At 52.9% G+C, this 14,560-nt stretch overlaps 1 protein-coding gene across 5 annotated transcripts in view; it reads left to right on the top strand.

Annotated features, from left to right (window-relative positions):
- SLCO2B1 (solute carrier organic anion transporter family member 2B1) overlaps positions 1–13,694 on the top strand; it is a 51,529-nt gene extending 37,835 nt beyond the window's left edge. For all 5 annotated transcript variants that reach the window (XM_082626551.1, XM_082626550.1, XM_082626549.1 and 2 more), the window contains exons 9-14: positions 1,596–1,953; positions 4,069–4,234; positions 8,734–8,897; positions 10,290–10,354; positions 10,681–10,801; positions 11,823–13,694. In XM_082626551.1, coding sequence (XP_082482677.1) covers positions 1,596–1,953; positions 4,069–4,234; positions 8,734–8,897; positions 10,290–10,354; positions 10,681–10,801; positions 11,823–12,003 — 1,055 coding nt within the window. In that variant the 3' untranslated portion in view covers positions 12,004–13,694. The remainder of the gene's footprint in view (positions 1–1,595; positions 1,954–4,068; positions 4,235–8,733; positions 8,898–10,289; positions 10,355–10,680; positions 10,802–11,822) is intronic.
- Positions 13,695–14,560: the final 866 nt, after the last annotated feature.

Here is a 14,560-nt window from a genome sequence, read left to right as displayed (position 1 = left end):
GCCTGGCAAGTGTTTAAAGCTCCTCTGGTGCCTCTTTTTTTTTTTTTTTTTTATTGGCTGTGTTGAGTCTTCGCTGCTGCACTCTGGCTTTTGTCTATCTGCAGTGAGCGGAGGCTACTCTTCGTTGTGGTGCCCAGTCTTATTGCGGTGGCTTCTCTTGTTGCAGAATACTGGCTCTAGACAAGCAGGCTTCAGTAGTTGTGGCATGTGGGCTCAGTAGTTATGGCTCATGGGCTCCAGAGTGCAGGCTCAGTGGCTGTGTCACACGGGCTCAGTTGCTCCACGGCATGTGGGATCTTCCCGGAGCAGGGATCGAACCTGTGTCCCCTGCATTGGCAGGCGGATTCTTAACCACAGCACCACCAGAGAAGCCCTGACGCCTCTTCTTAGAAAGGCCTTTTCTCCTCTCTCCTTCACACCTTATGTCTAACTTCATCTCGCCTCCTGAGGGCAGAAACACGTCTTTCTCTTTTGTTGTTGGTGAAGAGAGAGTCCCACAAAGCCTTCTGGTCCATCACCTCAGCTGCCCCTGCTGATGAAGGCCCTGAAGCTCAGAGTTCAAGACCAACCCAATGTCATGTGCCCTTCAGTTTAGCAGACTTGCAACGAGGGAGACCTGTACACAGGCATTGGTTTAGGAGGCAGCAAGGGAAGGGAGGGCTTCAAAGCCAGAGCCGTCTCGTCTGTTCTTGTTTCCATGCTTTTGCCCTGGCTGTGCCCCTATAGGAATTCCTTCCCCTCCACCTCTCCAGATCCTCTCGTTCTTCAGACCCTACCTCTGTCCTACCTCCAAGAAGCTGCCCAGCACCAGGCCTGCTCAGCTTTCACCTTCTCTGGAGGTTTTAGATTCTGCTCCAACATTTTGCTATTTGATCACCTATTAGTCTGCATGTCCATTCATTCATTCTCTCATTCATTCATTCTCTCACTCATTCCATAAGTACTTTTTGAGTGCCTACTATATACCCTGGGCTCTGGAGATTCAGCAATTGACGCAACAGATAAAAATCCCTGCTCTAAATGAAGCTTACATTCTGGTGGGGTGACAGTAAAATGGCTAAATGAGTAAAATGTGTAGTATGTTAGGTAAAGTGCTGTGGAGAAACATAAACTAGGAATGGGGAAATCAGGGGAGTGGGCGCTGTCCCATGTTGGGGACACAGAAGGGAAGACAAAGGCCTGGGTTGGCTTGGAAAGAGCTATTGCAGGACAGGATGGAAAGGACTGAGTGGGGGTAAAAATGAGATGAATAAGTAGAACAAAGATATGAGATGGGATGAGATGAATGAGATAGAATCAAATAGGATGGTATAGAAGGGAACTACATGGAATCGCATTTTGAGTAGAACTGAGTGGAAAGAAATGCAATTGAATAAAATGCAGTCTAACTCAATGGAATGGAAAGCAACCGAATTTCAAAGTTGGAATATTATTAAATGGAAAGGAGTCAAATATAATGGGATGGAACTGAATGCAACAGAATTAAGTGGAATGAGACGGGATGGAAGGAATGGAACAAACTCAACAGGCAGGGTGGGATGGAAACGCGTGGCATGGCCAGCCCACTCTGACCTTCCCTCCCCTCACCCCAACAGTCTTTCCCAGGGTGATGCTGCGGACCCTGCGCCACCCCATCTTCCTGCTGGTGGTCCTGTCCCAGGTGTGCATGTCATCCATGGTGGCAGGCATGGCCACCTTCCTGCCCAAGTTCCTGGAGCGCCAGTTCTCTGTCACAGCATCCTATGCCAACCTGCTCATAGGCTGCCTCACCATCCCGTTGGCCATCGTGGGCATCGTGGTGGGGGGTATCCTGGTCAAGCGCCTCCGCCTGGGCCCCATGCACTGCGGCACCCTTTGCCTGCTGGGGGCTCTGTTCTGCCTGCTTCTCAGCACGCCCCTCTTCTTCATGGGCTGCTCTACCCACCAGATTGCAGGCATCAACCACCAGCTTGGGTGAGTATGTGCAAGAGCCTGTGAGTAAAAGCTGCAGGAGGGTGCCAGGGACACGGGAGGGGGTGGCCCGGATAAGGCCAGGTCAGTGGGGCGCCCCCCACCTCAAATCTCCCCTCCCCTCCCCTCCCCTGCCTGCTTGGCTCAGCTGTGAACAGTGGGACTTGTCTCCTGAAGGCTCCAGGGAAGATGTCACACACCACTAGGTAGGGATGGGACTTCGTGGGCAGGACAGCTCAGGCCTGGGGCGGGATGGAAGGTGAGGCAGGGCAAGGCCACTTGTGTGGACGGCACAGGTAAGAAGGCCCCTATCAGGAGTGCTGCAGAGGGGACTTATGCCCTGGGAAGGAGTTGGCCTGGAGACTTCAGAGATCCTTGGTCTTTAGAGGCTGGGAGCTAAAATTCTGCTGTTCCATGACCCTAAAATGCCAGAGTTCTTTTCCACATCTGTGGGGCAGCACCTGCCTCTACCCTCCAGGGGGAAAGCCTCTGATACCTATCTCCCTTCTCCTTCCCCCACCCCGCCCATAGCCCTCCATAAACACAGACCCTCTCCCCCGGGAACCTTCTTGGAGAGAGTGTTGGAAGTTCCATTGCTGCCTCTTCTCCAGAATGATTTTGTTTTTCCTGGGAAACTGCTCCAGGCTTAGGTTGGCCCAACACCCAGCTAGAATCCCCCAACTTGCTCTGTTCTCTCCTCTCCCTTGGCATCTCCTCCCTCCACCCAGAGGCCAACTTTCCATACCCGGGGCTCCTTCTGTGTGACTACGGGGGCCTCAGCCCAGAAATGCTCAGCCCTTGACCCTTCTGTCCCAGATCCCACCTCGCCGACCTCTCCCCCATCTCCCTTCCCTCTCCCCTCCTTCCCTGTCCCTTCTCCTTTTCCCAAAGGTCCAGGGTGGGTCCTTCTGTCTGCAGAGCCTTGTTCTAGGCACCGAGGTGGGGCTTCAGCCAGGCCCTCATGAAGCCCCTGGTCTGAGGAGGGAGCCAGGACATTTTCATGATTTTTAGAGTAAAAAGTAAATGAATATTTTACCACAATTTTTAAAAAAAGCAAATGGGAAAAAGTGAGCCTACCTCACATGCCCCATTTGTCTCTTCTTCTGAAGCCTCTCACCTTGACCCTGACATCTCATCTCATCCAGGTTCTCATCTATATTCTTGCGATTTATTCAGCTTTGGGTTATAATTCATTGAAGAAGCCTTTGGGGACCAACTGAACAAACTGAGAACTTCTCAAACTCCAGAACAACTAATAGTACCAACAGCTGCTGAGACCTGAGGGTCTCCTACACGTCCAGCTCCTCCCATATTCCGTATTATTAAACCCTCACGGGATCTCCAGGATGGGTCCTACCATTATCCCCATTTCACAGATGAGGATAGCAAGGCTCAGAGAGGTGGAGTCACCTCTCTTCTGATCTCCTGCCCCTGGGCATCCCTGTCCCCGGTCAGACTAGAGCGGAGTCCCTCCTGGGACTTGGGGGCATGCCCCCAGAAGGGAGTCAGGTGGGTCTAAAATGTGCCCTAGACAGCGAACAGGGCAGTGAGAGTGAGGGAAAGGTCATGAGACTGCAGGATGGCGACGGGAAGGGGAACCTGCAGAGCTGACAGAGAAACTGAGGCCAGAGAGAGGCAGGAACAGGTCGCAGATCCCACAACTACTCAGGTACTCTGACTGGGCCCCTCACATAGAGTTCTAATTTTCCCAGAAAAGAAAGCAATCCAGCTCATTGAGATAAAGACACTTTTCATCTGAGACTAAATTCTGAGAATTTACCTTATGTTCCCTAAAAGAAAGGGTCATTGAGGTGAGGAGCAGAGATGTTTGCAGAAGCAGGCTCAAAGACTTGTAGGGTCTTGGGGCTGGAAGGGGGTCTCAGAGCCTCTGGTCCAGACCCTGCTCCCCACCTCTCCCATTGGAGGCCTCTGGTAGCTTCCACTGCAAGGGGCTCACCATTGCCTGTCATGGAGCAGCTCTGACAGTGTAAAACCTCTGTGTGGAGCTGAAATCCCTGACCATGGCCGTCAGGGGAGGTTTCAGGGCTGAGGGAGCCCTGGCTCGTGGTCTGAGGGAGGGAGAGCCAGGCCAACCTTGCCGACCTTCTCTCCCACCAGTGCCCAGCCTGGGCTGGAGCTATTTCCAGGCTGCATGGAGCCCTGCTCCTGCCCGTCAGACGACTTTAACCCTGTCTGTGACTCCAGTGCTCGGGTGGAGTACCTCACGCCCTGCCACGCAGGCTGCACGAGCCGGGTGGTCCACGAGGCTCCGGACAAAGGCCAGGTGGGTCAGGCCTCTGGCCACTCCCTCTGCCTCCCATGGGCTCTGCCCTCCCCACCTCTGTGCGCCTGCCCCACTTCCAGCTCTGAATGGTCTCACTCTGGCTCTTCTCTCTGTCTGTGTCATCTGTCTCCTTCTGCTGGCAGATGTAGAACTTTATTCTTTCAATAAGCTTTCATTGCCAGCCTGGGCCCAGCCGTGTGCCAGGGCTCAGAGCACAGAGGTGAACCAGATCTGGCCCCGGCTGTCCATGCAGGGGAGGGGCAGAAGGAAGTAACTCAGGAATTCCAGGGGTGGTGATAGGCAGGAAAGGTGGTCCCCACAAGTACAGACAAGGATGCAAGGAGATACATCCCACCTGGGAGGGTCCCAAAAGGCCTCACGGGACGTGGCATGTGTGCTGGATCTTCAAGCGTGGGCAGGCAAACTAGGGAAGGGCTTTCCAGGCAGGGAGGGCACATCACATGGTACGCACACACACACACACACACACACACACACAAATACAGTGTTTCAAGAAACTGCAAAGAAATTATTGGAGCAGAAGCATAAGGGTTCATGGAGGGAAAGCAAAGCCCAGACAAGGAAGGGCCTTGAATGCCAGGCCACGAGTGGGGCCTTTATCTGGAGAGCAGTATGGAGACTTGGATGGGTTTTAAGCAGGAGAGTGACAGGGTCAGACCTGTGTCTGATCACATTTGAGGCCACAGTGCAGAGGAAGGTGAACAGAATGCAGGCCAGGAGACAGGGAGACCAGTGGGGAGGCTGGAGCAATGAGCCCAGTCGGTCAGTCAGTCAGTCAACAAACCTTCGTGGAGCCTCTCCTTTGTGCCAGGCCCTGTGCTGGGGGCTGAGGACAGACCCAGAGCCAAGGGTCCCTGCTGTCAAGGAACTCCCGGGGGTGCAGTTGTGGGAGAGAGGAGGAGTGGGCAGCGTAACTAGCAGCAGTGCGTTCTACGTGAATCTTAGAAGGACCACCAAGACCAGCTGGTTCCTCCTCTCCTTTCCTCTCATTGCCCCCAAAGGACAAGTGGGGACAATGCTCACCTTCCTCAGGCCCCCCAGGCTGGAATAAAGCATGTGTGTGTGGGTGTGGTGTCAGGCTGGTTGTTATGACAACGCCTCCCTCTCTCTGGAGACCCCCACTCCCATCATGCGGAACCCCTGCCGTTATGTCCTGCTGGGCATCCGCATCTAAGCCCAAGACTCCTACAGCGAGAGACCTGGGCCCCATGGCCTGGCGCAGAGTAAAGCACCTGGTTGATGATATTTCAGAAACCAGCCAGGTGCCACCTGAGCTGTGTAAACTGTTTACATTTGGAATAATCGCAATCCAGGCTTTCGAGGCTCCTAACACTTACTGTCCTGACTTGGTTTGATCTCCCTGAGACCCTTCCAAAGTCCCCCAGGCCCTGGCAGCTGGGGCTGGATCCCCGAGGCAACAGTGAACTCCTGTGGATAGGGGCCTGTGAGTACTGAGGCCAGGCCACCTGGTTCAAATCCCTGTTCCGCCTCTAAGTGGCTCTGTTACCTTAGGCAAATTTTTTAATCTGTGCCTCAGTTTCCTGGTCTGTGAAATGGAGGTGATAGTATTGAGTGCCTACTATATACCAGGCACTGTGTTAATGTTTTACCTGGATAAATTCATTAAGTGAAGAGCCACATGACATAATCCATGAAAAACACTCAGCACGGTGCCTGAGGAATTTTAAGCATGCAGTAATACACACTTCTATTATGCCCATTATACAGATGGGGAATGGAGGCCCAGGAAAGGACCAGGCATTGGCCAAAGTTTTCATGCCAGAGCTGGGACTAGAACTGAGGGCTCTGGCCTCTGAGCCCAGCCCCCTCTCCAGTGCATCCTCAGAGGTTGTGCTAGGTATAGAGCTTGGAGGAGGGTGTAGCTGAGTCCTGGTCAGCACTCACGAACTGTCACCCTGGCCTGGAATTGTCTGTTGGTGAGCCTGCCTCCTCAGGCCAACCTGAGCTACTCAGCCCAGAGATGGATCAGTCAGTGTCCAGCACAGCTGCACTCAGTAACAATTTATGAATGAGTAAAGGCCCAGGGGAAAGATGGGAGATGTGGATGGCTGGCAGTACCTAGGGCTCAGGGGGTGGGGTCCTAGGGAGTGAGAATCAGAGGCAGCTGGAGAGATTAGAGTCATTCATAAGATGAACTTCCTGCCATGGAATTAGATGAATATGAATGAAGGGCTGGGAAAACCCCAAGAGAAAGGCCTCTAGCCTTTTTATCTCTCCCAGCAACCTTCTGCCTCCAGAAAAAAAAGAACAGGACAATTCTCTTCCAATAACCTGGCTTTGGCATATTTCTCCACTTACCTGTCCCTTTCTTGTATCTCTGACCCAGTGGATTGCTCAGCCCGTGGTGAAGGTCCAAACAGTGTGTGCTAAGGGGGGCAGGCACATATGGCAGCATAGCCTTGTCGTGCAATGCTGGACATTGGATGGAGCACCCAAACACCCAAGCTGGAATCCTAGGTCTCCAATCTCTCCTCTCTCTCTCTGTCTCTGTCTCTCTCTTTCACCGTCTCTTTCTCTCTCACCTTGCCCTAATTCCACCTTCTAAATATCTCTCAAATCAGAATCCTTTTCTCCTTCCCCCTCCCCCTCCCTCCTGCCTCTTTACCAGCCTCCCCAGTCAGGTCCATCCTCTTGCATCAGCCAGAGCAGCTTTTGTGCTGTCAGTTCTTATCTCTCCCATGCTTAAAATCTTTCCAAGGCTCCCAGCATCCTTCTCAGGGCTTCCCAGCCTTTTTCACATTGGGAAGAGTCTAAAGCTGCCAAAGCTGGAGGTGAAAGGCCCAGAGAGTTCCAGCTGCCCAGAGTTCACCAGGTCACCCTGAGGGCTGATGTGTTCCCTGCACGCCTGTTGCTCAGCTGAGGCCGAGGTCTCTGGGGCACACTGGTTGGGAAACTGTGATCTAGGGGCAGAAGAAAAAAGCCAGGTCTTCCTGGCTCAGCTTTGCTCCCGTTGAGGCTTCTGAGGACACTGGTGGTCTAGACCAATTCTGAAAGAATCTGAAAAAAGTGGTTTTCCAGGCCACGCTGGGGCTGGGAATGAGGGTTGCAATCAAACGCGAGCCTGAGGACATTTCATTGCACTTTAGAAAAGGGTCAGCTTTTCCTCATTCTTCAGGCTTTGGTGGGGCCCCACTTTTCCGGGCGTCTCCTATTAGACTTTTCACCTGACAGGAAGGAGGGCTAGGACTTGTCCTCTGGCCCTGTAGCCCCCAACCTCAGAAAGCTGTGCTCCATTGCACAAGGTTCTGCAAACACCTGGCGGCCAAACTTCGTTTCAGGCCTCTGCTCGCCTCTCTGGGTTTGCCTCCCTTAGTACTTACTGAACCTGAGTATTTTTTCCTTCCTGCCAGCTCATAGATGCTCTCAGGACATTGTTTTATTTTATCCAGGATTTTAGATTGCTGTCAGCAGGATGACTGACAGGGCACCTAGTCCACCCTGCTTCTGGAAACAGCAGTCAGGTTCTCTTTCATGTCCAGGGTTCTTCACAGTGTGGCCCCAGCACACACACACCCCACCCCCCATGCAAAGAGAAGGCAGAGAAGGCTCCCCCTCTGCCTTCTCTTTGCATGCATTCTGCTCCCGACAGAAGGAAAGATTTGCTGGCTTCTTTCATGCCCCTGTGATTTTACATTTAGCTTTCCCTCTACTCATTCCAATTTTCCTCTTGGTGAGCTCCTATTCATTCCTCAAGACCCAAATCCAACACCCCTCTTTGGCGAAGCATTCCTTGCGCCTCCCTTACCTGCTGAACCAAGACTCCCACTGATGCTATCTGCCTCTCTCCATCCTGTGCTTGAATCTCTCCTTGAGAATCCACTCTAGCATCCAGTGCCCTGGAAGACCTCAGTAAAGCGGGAAGAGGGAACACTGAACTGGAAAATCTGAATTCCTTCCCCAAAATACTTTGTTGCTTTAATTCCTTGCACAGACAGTCAGGAATTTGGAACATTCTGACACCATCAGGTGAAAGAATGAGTGAGTGTATGTGGTGTATGAGTGTGTGTGAGTATATAAGTGTGTGAGCATGTGTGTGGGGTGTGAGTGTGAGTATGTTTGACAGTACGTGTGTGTATATGTAGTGAGTGTGTGTATGTATGTGTATGAGAGTGTGAGTACATAGGTATGTGTGTGAGTGTGTGTGTGTGTGTGTGCTGTGTTGGGGGTGACTCTCTTCAAGTTCCCTCTCCCTGTTCTCTCCTCCACGTCCCCTCTCCTCACAGCCTCAGACTGGGCTCAGCCCATTTGTGCGCAAACAGCCTGTGTCCAGGTACCTTTCAGGCTGCTCAAGCCATCCTGACTCTGCCAAGGGGTCAGAAGTCCCAGCATCCAGCCAGCTCTGCCCCAGTTTGTGTGTGTCCATGGGTCTCTCATAAGCCTCCTGGGGCCTCAACCCTTGGCCAGCTGCTTGTCCTTAGAGGTTCCTGAAGGCTCTTCTTCCCCCCTCCCCACCCTAGGTCTTCTACACCAACTGCAGCTGCGTGGTAGGGGGCGGCCCTGTGCTAGCAGGCTCCTGCGACTCAGCCTGCAGCCACCTGGTGCTGCCCTTCATGATCCTGGCCAGCCTGGGTGCAGCACTGGCTAGTGTCACCCACACACCCTCCTTCATGCTCATCCTAAGGTGAAAGCAGGGGCGTGCTGGAACCAGTGGATACCAAGAGGTTCTTAACCACAGGCAGGATAAGGGATCCTGAGGGAGGTGTTCGAAGAAGGAGGTGTCCTGGGCCCCCAGAGCAGACCAGGCTCTCACTGTCCTGTCTACCTCCTCATGGCAACTGCTGAGATGAAGTTTTCTCCCCATCTTACAGATAAGAAAACTGAGGCTCAGAGAAATTCAGGAGCTAGCCCCAGGTCACGTAGCAAGTTTTGGGTGGAATAGTACTGATGCCAAGGCCCAGAGCCCAGACCCCTACTTTCCCCAGAGGAGGAGAGGCCACACCTAAGCCCCTGCCCTGGCCTCCAGTCGCAGTGAGGAGGAAGTGGGGGAGCGTCACCTGACTCTCCGCCCCACCCGACCTGCAGTGAGCTGGTCACAGGTGGTGCATCTAGAAATCCAAACCCCATCAGTGTGGTCTACGACTCTTTCACTTCAAGTCAACGAGCACTAAGTGCCCACTGTGGAGCACTGTGCTGAGCACTGCCTCTTGGTCCAAGATCTTTCTGGCCCTTGTCCTGAGGGTGCCTGCTGGGACTGACAAATTGTCGCCTGAGGCCATAAGAGGACCTCAGAGCAGGATAATTCCAAATTTTCATTATGCTGGGATTATTTTATTCCCCATCTGTTTTCTAGAAAATAAGAAGGGAGATGGAGCCCCTTACAATATTAGAAGGCATGTAGATCCATAAACCAGGCTGGCTGCAAGAGCAAACGTAGAGGAGTCAGATGCCCCAGCAGGCAGGCTGATTAAGAGAAGTTCATGCAGGCAGTGTACGGCACAAATTCCAACCCTTGACAGCCATCAGCCGTGGGGTCTTGGCCAAGTCACTCAACCTGTCTAAATATCTGTCAGTTTCCTTACCTGTAAAATGGGCCTAAAGCTATACCTACCATATGGGGGGGATGTGGGGGGCGCAGTACAGAATAACTGAGCCATAGTAAGCACTCCACAAATGCCAGCTGCTGGGATTACTTAGGAAGAGGAGCCAGTGATTGCCAGGGCATCCCAGGCTGAGACATCATAGTGATCAGGGAAGTTAAACGGCATGTCTGGCTGCCCAGCTCCAGGTTTTGCTAAGTGTAGGAGGAAGGGGAGAATTTGGTGGGACCAGGGGGTGGGGAGAGAGGGGTGTCTGTGACCGGCAACACAGGGAGGTCAGCACAGGGCCCTGATGGTCAGTGGGTATAGCCGGGACCCGGCTCTGCAGGTTGAAGGGAGTGTGGAGCCTGAGCCCCGCTCCCCAGGAACCTCTGGGGGCAGGCTGGTGCTGGGTGGTGGGACAGAAGGGGATGGTGAGAGCCCCTTGAAGGCTGGAACCCTCTCAATCCTCATGTCACCCTGTCCCTGCTTGTTAGGGGAGTGAAGAAAGAAGACAAGACTCTGGCTGTGGGGATCCAGTTCATGCTCCTGAGAGTTTTGGGTAAAGAATGTGCTGGGGACCACTGGTCCAAGGCCCGGGGGGCACAGGGATGAGTGGGGCCCGGTCCCTGACCTTAGGGTTCACTGGCCCACAGGGTCACAGATCCAATCTAGGTACCCTGGAGGTGGGTGCGCAAGCAGCTAAACAGCCCATCAGGTAGACACCATCCAATACCAGGGTAAGGGGTGGGCTTGAAGGCTGAAGACTTAATGGGCCAAGAGGCCCTCGGTGCCTCAGAGCCCTGAAGAGTTATATATACCAGGGAGTGGGCAGGGGAGGTACTGGGATGCCAGGTTCCATTGTCCCCTGAACACCTCCTCCTCCAGCCTGGATGCCCAGCCCCGTGATCCACGGCAGTGCCATTGACACCACCTGTGTGTACTGGGCCCAGAGTTGTGGGCGTCGGGCCGTCTGCCACTACTATGACCACGACCTGCTTCGAAACCGGTGAGACCGGGGATAGGGGCTACCGGGGGGCTGTGAGAAAGCTTCTAGAAACACTCTTGGGGTCCCAGGCAGGCCACCAGCAGGGAGGGGAGGTCCACTGGCATCCACCTGCAAGGTGACCCGTGCTCTATGCGTGCTGATCTCACCAGTCCTGCAAGCTAGACACTGCCTCCCCTCTTGATGGATGAGGAAAGTGAGATTTAAGTAAGAGGCCCAAAGTCACACAGCTGATAACTGGCAAAGCTGGGCCTGACCAGTCTGTGCTGGCTGAGTGAGGGGAGAATCAGGGGAGCAGCCCAGCTGTGAGAAAAACAGGGAGTTGGGGTGGGTCAGGAAGATGGCTCTATCTAGGACATAGGAGGCCTAGGATGCAGGCCCAGCTCTGCCTCCCTCATTGCGAGACCTGCCTTTTCTGGGACTTAATCTTCCCATCCATACAATGGGGAGCCCAAAGGCACTTGAAGGCAGAGAGGCTGCAGGCCCTGGGATGGATGGGCAGCTGCGGGGTGGGGGGGGGCACTTACTAGCAGAGCTGGGAGTGGGGAGCTGTTCACGTCCAGCTCTGAGGGGTGCATGGTTCCAGGAGGGCTTCCTAGAGGAGGAAAAGTCAAGAAGAGTCTTGGTGAATTAGACAAACAGGAGAGGGAATCCTCCTTTTCCTGTGGCAAGTGATGTGATCCAGAGTTGCAACTGTCAGGCCCCCGGAGCCCTTAGAGAGACCCAGAGAGCGGCAGGGCCAGCCCAGGCCATGAGGCAGTCAGCACAGGGCAGGCAGGCTCCTTTGGAGCCTCTCCTCCTTCCAAGGAAGGACCCCCACGGGGGTCAATTCTAGGGCCTCCCAGCCAAGGCCATGGTGACTGGGTCCACTGCCCTGGGGCTGGAGGCTTATCCCCCCCGATGCCTCAACGTCTCCAACTACATAATGGGTGATGATTGCTGACGCCACTCTGCTTCCAGCCCAAGCACATCCAAGCCCTGAATGGGGAGGTCCTGAATTCAAGGGTCACTTGCTCTTTCCCAGGTTCATCGGCCTCCAGTTCTTCTTCAAGACAGGCTCTCTGGCCTGTTTTGCCTTGATTTTGGCCATCCTAAGGCAGCAGGCCAAAGAGGAGGGGACCAAGGCGACCGTACCCAACGCTGGCCTACAGCAGCAGCTGTTAGAGTCAGGGGCAAAGAAGGAGCCTGAGGAATCCAGAGTGTGAGCTGTCCCAGAGCCCCATTCTGGCCAGGAGTGGCAGCCATGGCAAGTAGCTCCTCTGGGCCCTTTGCCTGAGATTGGGGGTTGGGAGCCCTGTTTTCCAATTATGAGTCCTCCACTAACTTGCTATGTGGCTTCGAGCAAGCCACTGACCCCTTCTGGGCCTTTGTTTGCTCACCTGAACCAAAGAGTTACTTGCGGGTTTGTTGTGTTGGCCACTTCTGAAGCTTGAGGGTCTTCCCCCTCTTCTCCCCCAGCCACACGGGCTGACCTGAAACCAGGCTTTCCTGGGTGGAAGGACTGCATATCCTTCCCCCCAGGGCCCGAGGATAGAGAAGTGGACAATAGTAGGCCAGGCTGCCCCGCATACTGGGTCCTGGCCCTGCTCTGCTGCTCACCTGGAACAGCCTATCTGAGCCTCAGCCTCCCAGCCTCCATCTCTGTCAGGTGGAAATGAACTTGTCAGCTTTCAGGCCCCTTCAGCTGTGACCATCTGTGTGGCCAGGACAGACTCAGGTCTCCTCCCCAGCCCTGCTCAGCCTGGACTTGGGGCCAGTACAGCCTCTGTTGAGAAGTGTCCATTTGGCGCCCCCTGGAGGCAGAGCCCTGAGCTTTGGGGAGCCACCCTGGGGAGGGAACTGGTCCCACTCACGACATCCAGGCTAAGCAGGGCCTTCAGGAAACCTGGTGTGAGAGCCCCAGGGGCCTTGGCTGTGCAGGGAGCCTCATTCCCTGGAGTCAGGAGATCCCAGCCCTTGCCCTCAGGCAGCCACAGTCTGGGTGAGGCCTATTCTCTGCCTGGTGGAGAGGGGGACCCAGCTCCCACATTGGGGCATTTTCTAATTTCAAAGACCCAACACACTCAGCATAGACTCACTGTTACCCATGCATTGCCAAGATTTCACACATTTGACCTGGGCCCACCAAAGCCACTTTGACTTTTGTGACTAGAATCCTAATTTCACCATTTCCTCCCAGGTGCCTGATTCTATGTCACCTGGGGTTGTGTAGACAATGTCTGGTTCTGTGACACCCACATTTTGGGGTAACATCTGGTTCTCTGTGATGTCTGGGTTGGCGTAAGAACCTGTTCTTTGTGATGCCCAGGCTTGTGATCTGGAAGCAATAATGTGTGGCTCTGTGTAATAAGTGGGTCTGTGGGATGTTTGGGGCTGAACAGACAAGTCCTTGTCTGTGTCAGGCCTTGTCTTGCCTTGTCTTGTTTTATGGCTAGTGTTATCTGGCCTGATTATCTCCCTGGGACGGGGAGAGAGTTTCCCAATCTGCTTCCAGCCCAATCTGGTTGCTTGGGAGGCAAGAGACAAGGAGCCAGCAGCAGGAGCTTCCCAAATCCGTGTCCAGCCCTGTGCTGTGGGCCAGGGGAGAAGCTGGGGGTTCGGGGGCACACATGGCTCTGGCCCTCTGCGCAGCTGTCAGTGGCAGGGCTTTGAGGCTATGCCACATGAAAGAAGAGGGAGGTACAAAAGTTCCAATTCCCATTTTTGTTCTGCTGGTTGATACCTTTAAATGTCTAACAAATATCTGAGCCTGTATTTATCAGTGCCAAGAATTTCAGAGTCTCTTCCAACAAGATGAGGCTGTTTGTATGTTCATATTCCTCCTCCTTCCCTCTTGTTTCCCAGGTTTTGCAGAAATAATCTGGAATTATAGATATAGCTTATTATTAAATTTGTTCTTGCATAATGTGTCTTCTGTTACAAAAATCCTTTCTTCCAAACTGCATTAAGGTTTGCAACAGCCAGATTATTTCCAGTTATTTAGATTTAAGTTTTGCTGGATTCATTGCTCACCATTATTTCTCATATATTACATCTTCCCCTACCTGTATATCCTGGTCTAATTTTTGTTCGGCTCGACTACTTCCTCTAGTAATGGTTTCAGAAGTGGAATAAGGTCACAAGGCTTTCCAAGTCCTCACCTGTCCAAACTGTCATTCAGGTTTTACAGAAGAGGAGATGGTTCAGAAAGGATAAGCAACTTGCCCAAGATCACACAAAGTGAATGCCAGGGCCAGGATTAGATCTAGATTTTGTGGGAACTGACGCTTATACAATTTGCAGAGTCCTCTTTAAGAAAAAGAACACAAAATTAGGTAAGAAGGTGAATATTTACTTAGAATGAAAAAAGAAGTCAAAACAAATACATCTCACAATTCAGAAAAATAGCATAAGATTTTTTACTAACTGCTGTGCGTACCTCCAAAATTCTCCCCCTAATGGTTGGAAATATTTGCTATAGACTCGCTTCTGGTTCTATACATTTCAAACCTGTTTCTCCTCTGTTGTCCATATACTTCCAGGGCCAGGCAGGAGAAAACACTTACATGTCACAAGATGACCTCTGGATATGACACCTTGATGTCACAATGCCAAATGAGTTGGACTGTGGGTAGGAAGATTCCTAGAAGCCATTCTCTATACAGAGATAGCTAGCAATGATTTATCTATTCATAGAGGTGGCTGAGAACCACATAAATATATCCCAATGAATCCAAATTAAATCGATCCCCAACTCCACTCCCCCTTAGCCATATTCCAGAA

The sequence above is a fragment of the Mesoplodon mirus genome (genome assembly GCF_964341445.2).
Source record: "Mesoplodon mirus genome assembly, chromosome: 7".
NCBI classification, from domain to species: Eukaryota; Metazoa; Chordata; class Mammalia; order Artiodactyla; family Ziphiidae; genus Mesoplodon; species Mesoplodon mirus.
This window is presented reverse-complemented; position numbering and strand designations above follow the sequence as displayed.